Here is a 19,761-nt window from a genome sequence, read left to right on the forward strand (position 1 = left end):
CCATTCGCACCAGAACCTCTCGCCATAAGAACAGTTTCTTCCCCTCTGCTGTCGGACACATGAACAATAACCATATGACTGTACCCACCACTAACACATGACCCTACGCTGTGTCACTGCATCATTCCATGTTTGGCACTGATCACCACCTGCACTCATGTATATATCTTTCCACGTAGCACTTTTAATTCTTATCCCTACTTTTATTTTTTCCATGTCTATTTAAGTGCTATTTATGACACTATGTTTGCACTGAAGCACCGCAGCAATTTCCTAATGTTGTAAACCTGCTCAACATTTGGCAATAAACCCCATTCTGATTCTGATATATATATATATATATATATATATATATATATATATATATATATATATATTAGTCAGTTAACTGAAAATCTGTTTTTTCTTTTACTACATCTTATTAATATTTTGCTCTTTACTATTTTTCTATTTATTTTTTATTATTTTATTTTATTTGCTGCTGACTGTCTTCTGCTCGTCAAACACATGTCATTGCGATGTTGGACCTGTGCTAACTTGCATATGACAAATAAAACCGAAACCGATGTGAGACCTGTGCTGGATCCTCGGTGTGCTCCGCCTCAGCGGGGACAGACTGAAGTGTTTCAGTTGTTTTTACGTTAAATTTCAACTCTGAGCAGAACAAATCATCTGATTAGAAACACGTTTAAATGTAAAGCATTAAGAAGTTTCTGCATGAAGCGGCTGTGCTGACATCGATGGATCAACGCTGATCCGGTGACTCTAACACGTTAAAAGGATTATTTTGATCGATCCGGATCGATGGGTGAGTATCGGCTGATCACACTGTCAGCTGGTTTTTATCACAGAAACTGAGCAGGACGCAGTTTTCTGATGTTTCTTTTAATAAACTGACAGAGATGTAGAAACTTTTAGTTTTCAGGTAAAATCAGATTAACTCCAGCTGCTGAAGCGGAAACAGACGGAAGTGAACAGACCGACCGCACAAAGCTTTTTATTATCACTGATTTCAGAGCGATCCCAGTCTGACTCTGATGGTACTCAGTTAGATAACGTCAGTGTTTGTTTGTTTGTTCGTGTTAACCGTCACATTCGTAATCATTGCTCATCCGCCATGTTGGATTTGGGCGGCCTTCAGCAGAGAGCTACACAGGTGTGTTTAAGCAGGAAGCTCCATGTTTAACGCTTCACAAGTGCTCGATGTCCTCGTGGATAAAACTACTTCCTTTTGTCCTTGTTCTAATCACTCATTTTATCTTTATACGTTTTTCTCTGTTGTGGTTGAACTGAAACTGTTTTAAATGTGATGAGATTTGATCTTCTTAATTATCCCGTTTGTTCTTTGAGTTTCAATCTTCATTTATTTATTGCTCTTTCACTGACAGCATTTCTGGGAGTGTTTTTGTTTTAAACCTGGGCAGGTTTGACATTTCCGGGATGTTGTTGCTGATCGTCTCTGATCTGATATCTTTGAGGCTTTTTGTTGCCATGTTTCAATATTCCAGTTCATGTTTTATCATTTTCAATTTTATTTTTATACCATTAAATCACAACAACAGTTAATGTGCTTTATATTGTAAAGTAAAGAGTTTCTCATCAGCACTCATCACACTCTTATATTATTAGTTACATTTAACAGATCATAAGTTTCAGTGCAACAGACGCTTGGATAAAAACATTCTCTTCCTGTATATTTGCTGCAACATTATATGTTGGAAACTGGTTTTTCCCACTTTCTCCTTCACTGTCAACAAAGAAATTTCATCACTGTGGGAATTTGACACAGTTTAGGTTTTTGTGTAACTGTTTTTCTTTTCATATTCACAGAGGTGCCTCAGCAGCGAACAAGCAGCTATCATCTTATTCCCCCCAACAGTAAGTTAATCGTGACTCAAATATAAACTGTTGGGCCAAAAAAGTCACACTGTAATATTTCTTTGGACTAACTTTGATATGGTACATATTCATTGTGATATTATTTCTATTTCTATAACCTTATGCAGCATCACAGTATTATTTCCATCCACAGCTTTTCGCCCAGTTTAATAATAATGTATACTTTATTGATCCCCGTGGCACCCAGGGAGCTGTGTGCTTGCTCAAGGGTGCCTCAGTGGATTCAAACCCCAGCCTTCCGATCATGGGGCGACCCCTCTACCTACTGAGCTGTCCCTGCCCCAGTTGTGCATCTTGCTGATGGGAAAGTCTAACATCACCTCCCAAAGATTCTCAGTAGAGTTAATGTCTAGACCAGGGGTCTGCAACCTTTAACACCCAAAGAGCCATTTGGAGCCGGTTTCCACGCAAAAGAAAACACTGAGCCGCAAATACTTTTTGACATCCAAAATGAAGATAACACTGTATATATTGTTTTTACCTTTATGCTTTGTGTGAACAACTAAGGTGTGTTGCTTATGAAATCCATGAAGTGCTACAGAGAAAATGACATTTTATTTATGTAATTAACACATTTTGAACTCTTAAAGAAATATAACAAAAGGAAAGCTGAACTAAAATGATCCAGCAAACAAAAACTGCTGTGAGCCACCCTTATATCGCCTTTGGGCTTTTGGAGCCTTGACCTGACTTTTAAAAAGTAATTGGAAAAAAAAGCACTATGTTGCTAAAAAAAAAACATTTTTGCAAAATTCTGCCTAAATATGTATTTTACCTGGTTAATGTATGTGGCGGGGCGTGGTCTGCAGCACCGCTGCAGGGGAGTCGCACGCACCTCGCCACCTTAACGTCTGTGCTCTCTATGCTGTTGTGTTGGTGTGTGTCGGGCTGTGAGCTGCAAAGCTACAACCGGCTGTGTGCGTACAGCAACCGTGTGTGAAAAGTGGTCAATAAAGAGATGCTGAAAAGCCTGTTCATGCAAACATCGTCGGGTCTGCCGTGATATGTTTACATGGTCCCGAACCTCTGCGCACAGCGAAGTCACTTTCATCTTTACGCAGGACTGTAAGCTGTCGTCTGTGAGGTGTGAGCGGTGTTTGTTTTAACATAGTTCACAGTGGAGCTGCTGACATAATGTGGATCCGAAATTGGCCTACATGGGTCGAAAGTGTCGATAAATGCACGGCGTTTCGGCGGCTACACCGGCTTCCGCGAGTGTGACGCTTATTTTGAGCGATGAAAAAAATAATAAAATATAATTTTATATTTATATTTCAATATCACAATAATCTTCCAATTTAGAACTACAAGTTAAAAAAAGTAACAAATAAAATGCACTTCAGCTAAATACTTTAAAAAAACTCATTTATTTTCCCAAACCACACCGAGCCGCACTAAAAGGACCAAAGAGCCGCAGGTTGCCGACCCCTGGTCTAGACTCTGGGGCCAATCCATGTGTGAAAATAATGTTTCATGATCCCTGATTTCACAATCTGAGTCAGAAAATATCCACTGATGGAAAAAACTTGACAATCCAGTATATTCAGTCAGCTGTCATCTTTGTTTTGGATGACATAACACGACAGACTCTCAGGCACTGGTTTGGCTCAGTGCGTTGAGTGGGCGACCATGTACCAAACGGCTGAGAGCAGCCGGCCTGGGTTCCTCTCAGCCGTTTGGTACATGGGTTAGGGTTAACCCATGTACCACGGGTTCTAGTCCAACCCGTGGCCATTTGCCGCATGTCTGCCCCTCTGTCGCTGTCCCTGCTTTCCTGTCCTTTCTTCATTGCGAAATAAAGCTGAAAAAGGCTAAAAAAAATAAATAAAAATGAAACTATTATTAAAAAAACAGCACTACAGAACCTGGACCTGACCAACTGGAGCAACTCCAGGTCACATCCTGATAACTAGACATGATGTATGCATCACTTTTCCAGTGTTTCTGCTCCCAATCAAACTGAAACATTTTCTGCAGATTAATTTCACTGATCAGTGTTTTTCTTAGTTACACAGATGTTTAGTGCCAATTCCACGAGTTTCTTTCTATTGTGTGTTTGAATGTTAACTTTAATTATAAATTATTTTTTAATTGCCTCAAAGCACTGTTGATTTGTATGGGTCTTTATGTTTCCATCTTTTATGTGAAGCACATGGAGTTTGCATGTAATGAATTATACTGTATACACATAGTTGGCATGACATTTTTAACATTTGCAAATTAATGTATATTTTATGGGTATTAATGTTTTTCTGGAGAAAATTCCCCAAAATATTTATCATATGTTTCCTCTCTGATGATCAGCAAACATGATTTTAAGACAATAAACATCTTAGAGTGACCCTGGCTCTGTTTTTGTTGACTCCCTGTTGTCGTTGTGTTTTGATGCCAGTGTCTGAGCTGAGGGTTGTCCTGCTGGGGAACAGCTGGTCTCAGAGGAGAGTCGTGGGGAACTTCATACTGGGAGGGGCCGTGTTCAGCACTGAGGAACCAGACTGCTGTGTGAGGGTCAGCGGGCGGTGCAGGTGGAAAGAAATCGTTCTGATCAACACTCCAGATCTGCTGCATCCAAACATCTCTGAGGACAAACTGACAGAGTTGATAGAAACCTGTGTGAGGCTCTCTGATCCTGGACCTCACGTGTTCCTGCTGGTTCTACAGCCTGAAGACTTCACTGAGGAGCAAAGACTGAGGCTGCAAACAGTCCTGGAAGACTTTGGTGATCAGTCATTTGAACACTCGCTGGTCCTGATATCAACACCTACAGAGGAACAATTAGCTTCCAGTGAAAGTTATATGGAAGATCCCCCATTAAAGGACATGATGAAAATGTGTAGATTCAGATATGTGAAGCAGAAGAACCTTGAACCTCTGGAACTGTGGACACGTTTAGGTCAGATTGTGAAAGAAAACAATGGAGAACATGTGAGCTGTGATTTATCTGAAACTGGAGCAGATGGTTCTCATCAAACCCTGAAACATCAGCTGTCAGTGCCTGCAAACATGGATCCTGCTCGAGCTGCTGGTGAGTTCAGGAAAACATTTTATTACTTTTAAATGTTTGTTGGGTCTCTCTGTACTCTGAGCTCTTCTGCTGGCAGGAGGACAAAATATAAATAAGTTCAGTAAGTCCCATATTTAAAAACACTATAGAAATAAAAATAAATTAATTAATAACAACTAGTGACACAATGCCATGAAATCAGTAATTTGTTGAAGGCCCTGCCACATGCGTCGGAAATCTGAGCTGTTGTAGTGTCCTTCCAGCTTCGGTCTGTATTGCCTCTTGGCTTCCCTGATGGATCTACGCAGGTCTTATTTTGTCCCCCACAGCATCACCAGAGGCAAATGCAGTGGAGCGTGCATGTAGCATGGAAGGTACCTCAGAGTTCAACCATGGTTTCTGATTTGGATATGTTTGTAGTACTCGGTGGGGACAATATCAGTGCATGTGCTGATGTAGCTGGTAACCACTGATGCATATTCCTCTAAATCCACAGAACTCTCCTCTCTTACGCCAGCGGTCTTAAACACACCCCAGTTTGTAACATCAAAGCAGTCCTGAAGCACCAAATCAGATCTCTTCGCTCCAAACGTTAGTAATTTTAGCGTGTGAATGTGTGTGTGAATGTGTGTGTGAATGTGTGTGTGAATGGGTGGATGACTGAATGTAGGGACTAAGTAAAGCGCTATACAAATACAGGCCATTTACCATTTTGTTCGGGGCTCGTTTGAGGAGCTGCCTGTATGCTGGACAGAGGAACACAGAAATGTGGACGGACTGTCCAGAGTGCGGGCGAGGCACTGCCTTGTTTGCGCCCCTTACATTGCTGTAGATGTGATGTTCCCACATATTGATGCAACCTCATGAGCACAGTCCTGAGGTTGCAGTGATTAAAATCCGCGGCAACAACAAACACGGCGTCTGTGTGAGCGCTCTCGTGTTTGCTGATGTGTGTCTGTAACTGTATTGCCTAGTCTAGCGAGCTTCCCGTAGTCCAGGTTTCCGTAAAAATCAGAGCACAGCACTCTCTGATCTCATGTTGAGATGTTATCCTGGTTCTCAGCTCATCCATGTTGTTTTCGAGAGAGCAGACGTTGGCTAACAAAAGGCTAGAGGTGGTCGTGTGGCTCTAGCCTTTAGTCTAGCATGTAGCCCACCTCTCTTGCCACGCCTCCGTCTTGGATGCGCTGGTCGACGGCCACTCTGAGTAGTTGAGAATAATCTTTAAAAGTTGTTGAGATATTCGTGTTCAAACATTGCCTCAGATTTCAATGTGCAGGACTAAATCAGACATGAAGGTCAGATTGATAGGCATCTGAAAACTATTTGATATATGAAGCTAAAATTACACATCAATCATTTTCTATCTCCAAACTTTGGATCATAAAGCTTAAAGCAAATTGGAGATGGTCAAGCAGGATAAATGAAAATTTACTGATTTGAGGAGGAATGATCCTTAACTTCTCTTTGGACTTTGGAATTAACTCAAAAAGTAACACATGGAATCTAGAATAAGGTCGGGTACGGCATGAAGTCCAGCTCAGCCATGATACCTTCAGATCAGCTCATTTCAATATCAGCCCACGTCATCTGATTTCTCAGCCAATATCTTCACATATATACAAATAAAACCCTGATTCCAAAATAGTTGGAGCGCTGAGTGCAATGTAAATAAAAACTCAATACAGTGATTTACAGATTTCATAAACACATTTATTTTCCAATATAAGGCACCTCTGGCACAACTGCCAGACTTGTATAGGATCAGCGACCCCCCCGGCCATTAGGTCCCCCTTCATCCTTTTTTATGGCCAAAGTGAGTCAGAAAGTCTGCAAACCAGCAGTTAACACTTAATCAGTTCGACAGGTGTGGGTGTGCATGCCAGACGTGAACTGCTATTTAGAATAGAATAGAATAGAATACTTTTATTTGTCAATTTCTTCAAATGTACTTGCCATACAAAGGAATTGAAATTACGTTTCACACTGTCCCATGCGTAGGCATTGACAACAATAAGGTGCAGATGCACAACAAAAACAAAAACAGCCCTAACAATAAGATAATAAATAGTAATATAATAATATAAATAGTGCTAAAAGAATACTAAAAATATATATATAGCAGCAGGTGTGTGCAATTGCAATGCAAGTCAGGAATGTTTTCAGTTCTTGGTTCAGAGAGTGTTTCCTTGTTGGAGAGTGTGGGGGGGTAGAGTCCAATCTGTCTACTATACTTCTGCCAATCTGGTGATTCTGCTGGCTGGGAGCCGGGAGGGAAGAGAGTTCAGCAGTCTCACAGCCTGGTGGATGAAGCTGTTGGTGAGCCTGGTAGTGCGGGAGCGGAGACTTCTGTATCTCTTTCCAGAGGGCAGGAGGCTGAACAGACAGTGCGCGGGGTGGGTTGCATCGTTGACAATTGTGATGGCTTTGCGGGTGAGGCGAGTGGTGTAAATGTCTTGCAGGGAGGGGAGTGGTACACCAACTATCCTCTCAGCTGTTCTCACAATGCGTTGTAGAGCTTTTCTGTTATAGTCAGTGCAGCTACCGCCCCACACAGTGATGCAGCTGGAGAGGATACTTTCAATAGTTCCTCTGTAGAATGTAGTCAGGATGGGTGGTGGAGCACTTGCCCGCTTGAGTTTGCGCAGGAAGTAGAGGCGCTGTTGTGCTTTCTTGGCCAGTGATGCTGTGTTGGTGGTCCAAGAGAGGTCCTCACTGATGTGCACCCCCAGGAACTTGGTGCTGCTCACCCTCTCCACCGCAGCGCCGTCGATGGTCAATGGGGGGTGACAGGTGTGGCCTCTCTGGAAGTTGACAATAATCTCCTTGGTCTTACTGACATTTAGCAGGAGGTTGTTGTCTCTGCACCACGTGGTCAGGAGCTCAACCTCTTTCCTGTAGTGGGTCTCATCGCCCTTGGTGATGAGCCCCACCAGCGTTGTGTCGTCCGCAAACTTCACAAGGTGGTTGGAGCTGTAGGTTGGTGTGCAGTCATGTGTCAACAGGGTGAAGAGCAGAGGACTGAGCACACAGCCTTGTGGAGCCCCCGTGCTCAGGGTGATGCTGTTTGAGACCTTGTTGCCCACACGCACCGCTTGAGGCCTCTGGCTGAGGAAATCCAGCAGCCAGTTGCAGAGGGAGGTGCTGAGGCCCAGTCTGTCCAGTTTACAGATGAGTTGTTGTGGTATTATGGTGTTGAATGCTGAGCTAAAGTCTATGAACAGCATTCTCACATATGAGTCTTTCTTGTCCAGATGAGTTAGGGCTGGGTGGAGGGCAGAGCAGATTGCATCCTCTGTGGATCGTTTCGCTCTGTATGCGAACTGGTGTGGGTCCAGGGTGGGAGGTAGGGTGGATTTGATGTGTGACATGACTAGTCGTTCAAAGCACTTCATAATAATGGGTGTCAGTGCCACGGGGCGGTAGTCATTGAAACAGGCTGGGGATGGTTTCTTTGGCACAGGTATGATGGTGGCAGTCTTGAAGCATGATGGGACAGTGGCTTGCCTCAGGGAGGTGTTAAAGATGTCTGTGAAGACATTCTTCAGCTCCTCTGCACAGTCTTTCAGCACACTACCAGGGATGTTATCTGGACCCGCTGCTTTCCGGGCGTTGATGGTGATGAGTGTCCTCTTCACGCTGGCAGCAGACAGGCACAGAGGCTGGTCGTGTGGAGGTGGTGGTGTTTTCTGTGGGCGTGTGTTGTTCTGTGCTTCAAATCGTGCAAAGAAGCTGTTCAGGTTGTTGAGCAGAGTGGTGTCGCTCTCACAGCTACGCGCTACAGGCTTGTAGTCTGTAATAGCCTGGATGCCTTGCCATAGGCTTCTTGCATCCTTGCTATCATTGAAGTGGGAGGTTATCTTGTGTGTGTAGTCCTGTTTCGCTTTCCTGATGCCACGGGACAGGTTGGCTCTCGCTGTTCTCAGGCCTATTTCATCCCCAGCTCTGAAGGCCTTGTCTCTGGCCTTCAGCAGCCTGTGGACATCTCCTGTTAGCCATGGCTTCTGGTTGGCTCGAGTTGTGATACTTTTCACCTGTGTTACATCATCAATGCATTTGGTGATGTATGAGCTCACCGTGTCTGTGTACTCCTCGATGTCTATGATGTTATTGTAGGTGGCTGCTTCCTTGAATATGTCCCAATCAGTTGACCCAAAGCAGTCTTGAAGAGCAGAGGTGGCCTCCTGTGGCCACACTCTTACCTCTTTCATAACAGGTTTGATGACCTTCACTCTCTGTCTGTATGCTGGCATTAGCATAACAGTGAGGTGATCAGAGGTGCCGATGTGGGGGAGGGGGATGGCTTTGTATGCTCCTTTTTCCTGTGTGTAGACCAAGTCCAATATGTTGTCTCCCCTTGTTGGAAAATGTACATGCTGATGAAACTTTGGGAGAACAGTTTTAAGATCAGCATGATTAAAGTCTCCTGCGAGGATGATGAAACCGTCTGGGTGTGCTGTTTGTTGCTCACTGATGGCCTGATACAGTTCGTTCAGCACCGCATTTCTATCGCTGTTGTTGCTAGATGGAGGTATATAGGTAGCGACCAACAAGATCGAACTTACCTCCCTGGGCAAATAGAAAGGGCGACACTTCACGATCATGAACTCCGCCAGTGATGAGCAGTGTTTGCGTACTACAGTGGCATCCCGACACCACTCGTCACGGATGTAAACACAGACCCCGCCACCTCGGGTCTTACCTCCGTCTACGAGAGCCCTGTCGGCTCTGTAGCATGCTAGCTGCTCCAGTTGTATGGCCGAGTCCGGAATGTTGTCATTAAGCCATGTCTCGGTGAAAACTAGCACACAACAGTCACTTACTTTGCGATTCGCTGATCTCAGAAGTCGTATGTTGTCCATTTTATTGTCCAGAGATCGTACGTTGGCTAAGAGGATCGATGGTATGGCTGGGCGAGTTGGCTTAGCCTCAAGCCTGACTCGGACACCTCCGCGCTTGCCCCGCTTCCTTGTCCTAGCGCACCGCTTTCGACGCCTCCTTGCCCGGGGAGGGTTAGCAGGCGAGTCCGGTGATTTATGTTGAGTAGGGCTGCCACGATTAGTCGACTATCAAAATCGTCGACGACTGATTTAATAGTCAACGCGTCGTTTGAAGCTTTGTAAGATCCCAAAAGACGCAGGAATGAGTAGCAGGATTTAAGAGTGTAATAACGGACTGAAACAGAAGATGGCAGCACTGCATGTACAAGGATGCCAGCTGCCGTTAAACCCCGAAGAAGAAGAAGCAGCAGTGTCCCAGAATTCATAGCGCAGTTTCCAACAATGGCGGCAGCTAGCTAGTTTTAATATTACTCTTATTATTCTTTCTGGGTTACAAAATAAACGTTTAACATATTTTCAGGCGAGAATGTAGCTGTGTAAACCTCAAATATCTGCTCAGTTTATCAGGACACCACATATTTTCAAAAGCGCTCCGACGTTTTCGGAGACGTCTGTTACCCACTAGCTCGATAGCGAGCCGGGGGCTAGGCTAACTAGCGCCGTGAGAACACCGGACTCCCCGCAAATCGTTTTCAAACCCACCGCCGTCTTTCGCTACTCAGGTTAAATATATATGAGTCACTTAGATAACTTAAAATGTTATTGTTTGGCTTTTTCAGTATTTTATTTGTTCCTGAGTAAATCGGTTTGGCTGAGATTAAAGTTATAGTTTTTACACAGCTGAATAAACGTCAAGCAGACAGCTGATTATCAGAAGTGTGAGATGATCGAGAATTTACTCCGGTGTCCTTTTATATTTTAGATAGCAAGGAGTTTATTAAACTTCACTGAAACAGTCTGCAAATTTCATTAAAATTTAATAAACTATCATCTTTTCTTTATTTTTAGTTAGCACAGACCTTAAACACTTAAAGCTGTAAGCTAATGATAGTTATATAAGAGCAGATGCTGCTGGTGCAATAAGCTGTACGTTTTATGTCCAGTGGATGATGATCTGATTAGTCGACTAATCGCAAAAATAATCGGTGACTAGTCGACTATCAAAATAATCGTTTGTGGCAGCCCTAATGCTGAGTAAGGGTTTTTCTCCCCTCACCTGTGTCTGCTCCGGGGTCCACCTCACTCTCTCCACTCGGTCTGTCCCGCGGACTGTAACAGTTACTTATTGATCCTAATCATTACATTTTCATACAGTATTGATAAGCATGTGTTATACAAAAAGTGGTACAATATTTTTCATTAATATATAATGATAGATATATTTGACCTATATGCATCATGTGATTTAAACATGCAAGTTAAATGCTTAACACAGTGACTCCACTATATAAACACTCCACTGTAAGTGTGGATAGTATATATGAGTATACAGTCAAGCCCATAATTATTTATACCCCTGGCAAATTTTGACTTAAAGTTAATTTTCTTCAACCAGCAAGTTTTTTGTTTTGTTTTGTGTTGTTTTGACAGGAAATGAAACAGGAGTCTCCCAAAAGATAATATCACACAAACCACTTTGCAACCCACCTCCAGTAAAGTCACGTGTTGTTATTAATACATCGTCCTTCTGTGCTGGGCTCTTGCTTCTGTGTCCCCCGAGTGTGAAATGATGGGGAGATCTGCAAACAGACACATACAGCGAAATTAAAATAAGTTCAGATGGAAAAATCAGTCTTGTTTTGACTGATGTATGAGTAATGTGGTTCAGTCCAACAGAAGTGCTCAGAAGCAGAAAAACTGAATCCTCTTTTATACACGTTACTTATATAATAATAAGCGTCACCTACAGTAAATGTTTTGCAGTTTGGACTTCAGTATCGATGCTCCGTGTTTCTCATATTTTCATCATACTGTGGGCAAAATTTCTCATTTATGCATTTAATAATCTGCCACTGCCACGTTTAAAGTTTACAAGTGAAACTTATTATAAGAAGTCATCCCCAGTTTAGTTTTTCAAAAGTGTTTTAATTACTGATTATTTATTTGATTATTGATATATTGAGATGTATCATGTTAAGACGCTGATGAGCGCATCACTAAACTCTTCTTATTCCTTGTTGTTTGGCAGCTCGTGGACTCAGGATTGTGCTGTTTGGGAAAAACGAGGAAGAAAAGACGACACTTGGAAACTTCATCACAAAGAAAAATTCTTTTCAGTTCAGAAATATTTCTCCAGCTAAACACTGTGAAGATGCTGGTGGAGCGTGGAAAGAAAAACCAGTAACAGTGGTGAAAACCCCCGACATGTTCAGTCTGTCTGTGGAGAGACTGAGAGAGGAGATGAAGAGCTGTGTGAGTCTCTGTCCTCCTGGACCAAACGTTCTGCTGCTGTTGGTCAAACCTTCTGATTTCACTGAGGAGAACAGAAAAACTCTGAAGTTCATCCTGAGTTTGTTTGGAGAAGATTCCTTTAAACACTCGATGATCATCAGCACGTACAGACATCAGTGGAAAGAAACAAGCGTCTCTGTGAACAAGCTCCTTCAGGACTGTGATGGAAGACACTACAACATGTTTACCAATGAGCACAAAGTGTTAATGGAGAAGATTGAAGACATGCTGCAAGAAAACAAAGAAAGCTTCCTCATCCTCACTGCAGAGAAGACAAAGCAAGAAAAACAAGAGGACTGGGAGAGGAAAGAAAAAGAGTGGCAGGAAAATCAGTCCAGGGAAATTGAAAGAATACGTCAGGAGGAGGAAGAAAAGCAGAAAAAGCTCCAAGAAGAGTTTAAGCAGGAAAGAGAAAAATATGAAATAACAAGAAAAGAAAATCAAATCAGACGAGAGCTGGAAGAAAAAGAACAGAATGAATTAGAGGACAATTACAAGAGAAAAATGGAGGACATGAGGAAGAAATATGAAGAGGAGGCCAGAAAACAAACAGAAGAATTTAATAATTTTACAATTAAATATACGACAGACCTTGAAGCTCTAAATTCAAAACTTGTGCAACAGCATGAAGAAGAAATGCAGCAGAAAGAGGAAGCACACAGAAAAGAGTTTAACCTGTTACAGAAAAGCTGGAACCAGAAAGAAAAGGAACTAAAAGAAGACCTGATGAGAACACAAACACAACTGCAACAAGAAATTAATGAAAATAAAAAACAGATAGCAGCCGTAGATACAGTGGTGAAGAAGAGCACGAGGGAGGAAGTTTCCAGTGAGGAAACATCGGTTTCACTGCCAGTTCCTCGTGTCAAACGTTGTGGTAAGTACAGCTTTTTTTAGCTGGTACTTTTAAAACGTTTACATAAGTTTGACATTCTTGTTTGAAAGTCTTGAGTTTTGATTTCTTCTTCATACAAGTCACCTGGATCACACTTAGTCTGGCCCCTCAGCCTGAACCAGTTTAAGGCTGTGGCTGCCAGCTTCTCTCTAACCTAAAAACGAGTAAAATGAGTAAAAGTCAGCTGATCTGAATAATCATTGAGACTGAACATGAGGAACATGCAGGTTTGTGGAATTCAAGAAATCAAAGCTCAAATGCAAGACTGAGGGGCCCGGTCATTAACAGTTCACACTGTGAAATGAAATGTAAAAAAATGATGTATGTATGTTATTAACCAGTTTAAGTTTTTAATATATTACAGCACGTGAACTCAGGATAATGCTGTTTGGAAAAAGTAATGACAAGAAATCAGCCCTGGAAAAGCTCCTCGTTGGGAAAAAAGAGTCTGAAGGTTTTGAAGGAAAGCAAACTGGTGCTGCCTCTGGAGAGAGGAACAGGAAACCTCCCACAGTTGTAAAAACTCCCGACATCTTCAGTCTGCCTGTGAATGAGCTGTTTATAGTGATGAAGAGCTGTGTGAGTCTCTGTCCTCCTGGACCAAATGTTCTGCTGCTGTTAGTCAAACCTTCTGATTTCACTGAGGAGAACAGACAGACTCTGAATTTGGTCCTGAGCTTGTTTGGTCAAGATGCTTTTAATCACGCCATCGTCATCCGAACGCATAACGAGGAAGGGAATAACTCAGTGGATAAACTCATTGAAGAATCCAAACAAAGGCAGCATTTAATTAACTTTGACAGGAAAGACTCCTCCTCAGATTCCTCAGAGTTGATGGCAGAAATGAATGAGATGGTGAGTAAAAACTGGGGAAAATATCTCATATTAAAAGAAGAAGCTAAACCCAATCTGAAGTCCAGTCTGAACCTGGTTCTGTGTGGGAGGAGAGGAGCAGGGAAGACGTCAGCAGCCAAGGCCATTTTAGGTCAGACTGAGCTTCATTCAGCCTCCAACTCATCAGAGTGTGTTAAACATCAGGGAGAGGTGTGTGGACGTTGGGTTTCCCTGGTGGAGCTGCCTGCCTTGTATGGAAAACCTCAGGAGGCAGTGATGGAGGAATCACTCAGGTGTATCTCCCTCTGTGATCCTGAGGGTGTCCATGCCTTCATCCTGGTCCTACCTGTGGCTCCCCTCACTGATGAAGACAAGGGAGAGTTAGAGACCATCCAGGACGCATTCAGCTCTCGAGTCAATGACTTCACCATGATTCTGTTCACCGTGGACTTACATCCTACAGATCCAGCTGTTGGTAACTTTCTAAAGGAAGACAAGAACATCCAGGAGCTCTGTGAGAGCTGTGGAGGAAGATCAGTTGTTCTCAACACCAAGAACAAACAGCAGATCCCAGAGATGTTTGAGATTGTGGATAAAATTAGTCAGCCTACAGGAAAACTGTGCTGTTATACAACTGCAACATTTTTACACGCACAAATGGAGAAAGTCTTAAAACTTGTCACTGGTAAGTAGTTTAGATTGTGATATTTTCCAATGACCCAGAGTTTTAATCCAGTATACAAGTGTTAACTTGTTCTTGTTTTCATGTTTTAGGTGGTGAAGGTGGAGAACAGGACTCAGACTGTCTCAGGATTGTGCTGATTGGGAAGACCGGCTGTGGAAAGAGTTCTACAGGAAACACCATTTTAGGAAGAGACGAGTTTACAGCTAAATCAAGTCAAATGTATGTCACACAATATTGTAAGAAGGCAGAGGGTGAGGTGGACGGTCGTCCTGTTGTTGTGGTCGACACTCCTGGTCTGTTTGACACAAGTTTGTCCAATGAAGAAATTCAAGAGGAGCTGGTGAAATGTGTCAGTCTCCTGGCTCCAGGACCGCATGTCTTCCTGTTGGTGATTCATATCGGCAGATTCACAGCAGAGGAGAAGGAGACACTGAAACTCATCAAGCAATTCTTTGGGAAGAATTCTGAAAAGTTCACCATCGTTCTTTTAACCAGAGGAGACGATCTGGAACGTATGGGAGAGTCTATTGATGATTACATCAAGAACAAATGTCACAGTTCCTTTAAGAAACTGATCTCTGACTGTGGAGGAAGATACCATGTGTTCAATAACTCTGAGAAACAAAACCGCCAACAAGTCAGTGAGCTGATAGCAAAGCTTGACATCATGGTGAAGGACAATGGAAGACGCTGCTTCACCAATAAGATGCTGAGGAACCTGAAGGAGAAGGAAGAAGAGATGCAGAAGGAAAAGGAAGAGATCGAAAGAAAGCATAAGCAAGAAATGAAAGCAATGAAAAAAAGAATGGCAGAAGAGAGAGAAAAATCAGAAAATGAGAGAAAACAGAAAGCTGAAGAACTCGAGGAAATGATGAACAAAATTAAGGAAGAACAAGAGAAGAAAAAAAAAGAAGAAGAAATGAGAGAAAAGGAGGAAAAGGAAAAGGACACTAGAGAAGAAAGATATCGACAACAATTCAAAGAAGAACTTGAAAAGTTGGACAGACAAATTCATTTGGAAAAAGAGGCAAAGGAAAGTGTCGACAGACAGCTGGAAGAGACCAGAGAAGAGATGCAACGAAAACAAGAAGCCTGGGAGAAAGAACGAAGAGAAGAGCGAGAGAAACAAAGACAAGAAGATGAAAAGAGACGACAGGAGGAGGAAGAAAGAATAGACAAACTGCTGGAAAGTTACAAACAAGAAAAAATAAAATACGAAAACAACAAATTACAAGAGGAACAAATAAGAAGAGAAATGGAAATAACAGAGAACAATCATCAGAAAACACTGGAGGACCTAAAGAAGAGCTATGAAAGAAAAGCCAGACCGAAAGCAGAAGAGTTCAACAAATCCCAAAAGAAACACATGGATGAATTAAATGCTCAGCGGGAAGAACACGTGAAGGAAATGTACGACTTAGTGAAACGTGTGACCAAGAAGAGCGAAAACCTGAGAAAGATCAAGAATCTAGTGGAAAAACATGAAAAACAAATGAGGAATGCAAAAACTGAGGAGGACAAGGACGAACTACAGGAAGTACATGAACAACAAATAAGTGAATTGATGCAAAAACTCTTAAGTAAGGAGGTCAGTGACGCGTCAGGCTGCAGCATTTTATGACGAGAAATGAATGATTTCAGTTGTTTTTCTTTCATTTGTACTGGGAAAAAACGTTAAAGAAGCACCGATTTGTTGTTCTGCACGTTTTACATGTTTGGGATTTCCTCACAACAGCAAATAATTCTGACTGGGTGTCATCGAACCTGCCTTAAACACAGTGTCGGACTCCAGTCTCACCATTAAACCACAAGTCACTATCCCAACATTACCAAAGCTTCTGACTGGTTAAACTAACTCCAAAGACTGAATAGGTATTAGTTACTAAAAGACTCACGTGGAACCAGCATGTTCCACTCTGTCTCAGCTCATTAATCTGCCACCTGGCAGAGTGGAAGCAATCACAAGGTTGCGAGTTTGACTCCCTGACCTGGAGTGTGTGGAGTTTGCATGTTTTTCCTGTGTCTGCCTGGGTTTTTCCTCCCACAGTCCACACACATGCAGTTAGTGGGGTTAATTGGTGATTCTAAATAACCCATGAGTGTGAGTGTGAATGGTTGTCTGTCTCTCTGTGTTACCCTGCGACAGACTGGTGACCTGTCCAGGGTGTACCCCGCCTCTCTATGATAGCTGGGATAGGCTCCACCCCCTGATTAGGATAAGCAGAGGAGAAAAGATGGATGAAGATTCACATCAACTGATTTTTCTCTTTGGTTTTAGTTTGGTGTTTATTGGCATCTTATGCACTTCACGTTCATTCAAAAATAAATAAATAAAATAAACAAATGCACATATTTATATTCAAATATGTAAAGAACAGAACAGTTTTGTCATTCAAATGTTATCATTGTGTGTCTGTCTGTGTGTGTGTTGTTTCTGGGTGTTAAATGTTTTATCATAAAGAAAGACGACACACATTTGGTGATCAGGTACCTTTATTCTTGTCTTTTTTTGAAGTTATGGCTCAAAGAGTTTTTCCTGGGCTGAGCTCTTTAAGTACCAGGATGTTCATTTAAGTTGTTAGTTTTGCTCTGTACTGCACTGTAAGTTGAATCAGTCATTCTAGTCTTTTCTGATTTGTTGTTTTCTGTAATGATTGGTAAAAATCTGGATATCTGTGATTTGATTTCTTGTATTTTCTTGAGAGTAACTGTTTCCATGGTGTTTATTTGTTTTGGTTGTGTTTTGTACATTTTATGTAACCAAGTTTTATTATAAAATCACTGATTTTTTTTTAAAATAGACAGATATTTGACTGTAAAGTTTAGATCAGGGGTCGGCAACCCTGGGCACGCGTAGGGTTAACTGACGGCACGACCATAGCTGGACTGGCCATCGGTGGGCCGATGATTTTATTTTATTTTTTTTCTTGTAACGGCATGAACAATGAGAGGTGGTGGATTGGCCAGATGCTGGGAGATGTGTAAATATAACTCAGTTGTTTGGTGGTGGCTGTGGCGGAGCTTCCACAGAGGTCAGCAGGTGGATGAGGGAAAGGGGAGGCAGGAGGAGCAGAGACCCGAGGCGGTGAAATGAACTTCAGGTAAAAAGTTATGACCTGCAGTCTATCTGGGTCAGATACAAACCATGTTTAGGTGGAGTTTATTTTCATTGTGCTGACTTTTTACAGTCAGTTACAATAACTCGTACTGCGTTCTAGCATGACGGAGTTTCTATACAGCTGGGTGGGTGCTATGATGTTACTGATAGTGAGCTTTATTTAATTCATAAGGTTAGTTAGTAGAGTTGCCAACTGTCCTGTAAAAAGACGGAATCGTCTCGTATTCAGAGAAAATATCACGCATTTGGTGTTGAGCTGAAAAGAGACACAGTTTGTCCCGAACTTCAGCTACAATGAAAAAGACTCAAAGCTGGATTTATTCTGCGTCTTTGCTGCACAGCTGCCTCTTCTCCTCTCCTCTCTCTCCTGTTTCTACTTCAATCATGAAACTGATCAATGATCAGCTGATCGGCTTTTCTCTCTTGTTTGTTTATCGCCCACTTTGTGCCAGAAACAGGAAACCAGCAGATGTCGCGCTAAACAACAGCAGCACGTTTAAGCTTGATCAGCTGTTGTTAGAATGTATTTAATATTAATTTCTAGTATCAGCTGATGTTTGCTGGAGCCACAGCTGTAAAGCTGCTGGTCATGATGCCGGTTTGGATATGTGGTGAGAGGGAAACATGAAGATGAAACCAGGAGATGTCCTTACTGGATCATCAGAGCTGTGATGGAGAAACAGGTTTACCTTTTAGGTGACATGGATGAGTTGAAGTTATGAACTGTTTCTGAGAGACAAATAACACCAGGATCCTTTTCTAAGTAGCTGACAGCTGGTAACTGTGCAGGGGCGGGTCTAGGAAAGTGTTGCCAGAGGGCCAGGTAGGGCATTAACAGGGAGAGGGGGGCACAAAGAAATACTTTTCTTTCTGTCAATAGGAAAATTGTACTTAGTAGTCAGTTAGTAGTCAGTATAATCTTTTAATGATATAAGTTTGCATATGGTAGAATCCTGCATGTAATCATTTGTGTTTAGAAGTATATAGTTGGTGGCGTATTGAAAGAATGTCTCATCCTAGGAGGTCTGTAACATTCCAGGGTGTTCTGGCTTCACCCCCACATCCTGGGAGCATGGGAGAGGGCGTAGCTTGTCTTATTGTTTTACGGTAGGATTAACGTAGCTATATCTGTCTTAGGCTAAGTGCTTTTTGTTTAGATGAACCGCTGGACTTCGAGACCAGCAGGTTTCGGGAAGTCATTTATGGGGTCACACACACACACACACACACACACACACACACACACACACACACACACACACATTCCAATGTATGGAACAAACGCTCACTGAAGCATTTAAATAAAGACCAGGGCAGTCCTCTGGGCGAGTCTCAGTTCTGGAGGCTGCCCTTGCTAGCAAGAAGTTCTGTGTGTTTCTCTTCTCTGAGTCTTTACTGAAGAAGTGTATATCTCTTAACATTTTCTTATTGTCATTTAAAATGTCTCACTTTTATTAAATAATTATCTGAATCTTACACCTAAAGTTTTAATCTGATGTAAAATGTATAGAAATCATACATATACCAACAAGACAGTACATCACTGTCACCACAGTGTTTGTTTTCATTCAAAGGCTTTATGGCTTTAGTACCTGGGGGGCCGGTCTTTAGTGAAAATGCCCCGGCTGAATTCTTTTGTCCCAGTCCAGCTCTGGGCACGACACGCAGTGTATTAATCTGAGAAGGTGCATTAAAAACACATCGCAAATCAGCTCACATAGACACATTAGTTGTGCCGCTTCTTGATGACGGTATCTTAGCTAACAACCCAACTACCAGATTCAACTTGTAATTGGCTAAAAATCACTTAACCTACCAGTCAGAGGGACGTTGTTAGCTTTCCACATTCAGACACTTCAAATGCTTCAGCATCTGTCCGCTCAGCGCAGCATCAGCACCATGGAAACACACGGATACATCCGTAGACTCGAGACAGAATTCACAATGTGTTTTCAGGACTTTCAGGTGTTTGGACCAATCTTTTATTTTCTGATCAAACCTGAAATCTTTAATGAGCAGCTGGGTTTGTCTCGC

General features: G+C 42.3%; 1 protein-coding gene across 1 annotated transcript; it reads left to right on the plus strand.

Moving 5' to 3' along the window:
- Positions 1–597: 597 nt before the first annotated feature.
- Positions 598–19,017, plus strand: LOC308404195 (uncharacterized protein). Its single transcript, XM_080894101.1, has 6 exons — positions 598–808; positions 1,831–1,878; positions 4,292–4,924; positions 11,933–13,072; positions 13,455–14,609; positions 14,699–19,017. Exons 1-6 carry the CDS (start codon positions 805–807, stop codon positions 16,228–16,230), a joined length of 4,512 nt encoding a protein of 1,503 aa, XP_080750227.1. The 5' UTR covers positions 598–804; the 3' UTR covers positions 16,231–19,017.
- The last annotated feature ends 744 nt before the right edge of the window (positions 19,018–19,761 follow it).

This window comes from Rhamphochromis sp. 'chilingali', assembly GCF_963969265.1.
Source record: "Rhamphochromis sp. 'chilingali' genome assembly, chromosome: 10".
Lineage (NCBI taxonomy): Eukaryota > Metazoa > Chordata > Actinopteri > Cichliformes > Cichlidae > Rhamphochromis > Rhamphochromis sp. 'chilingali'.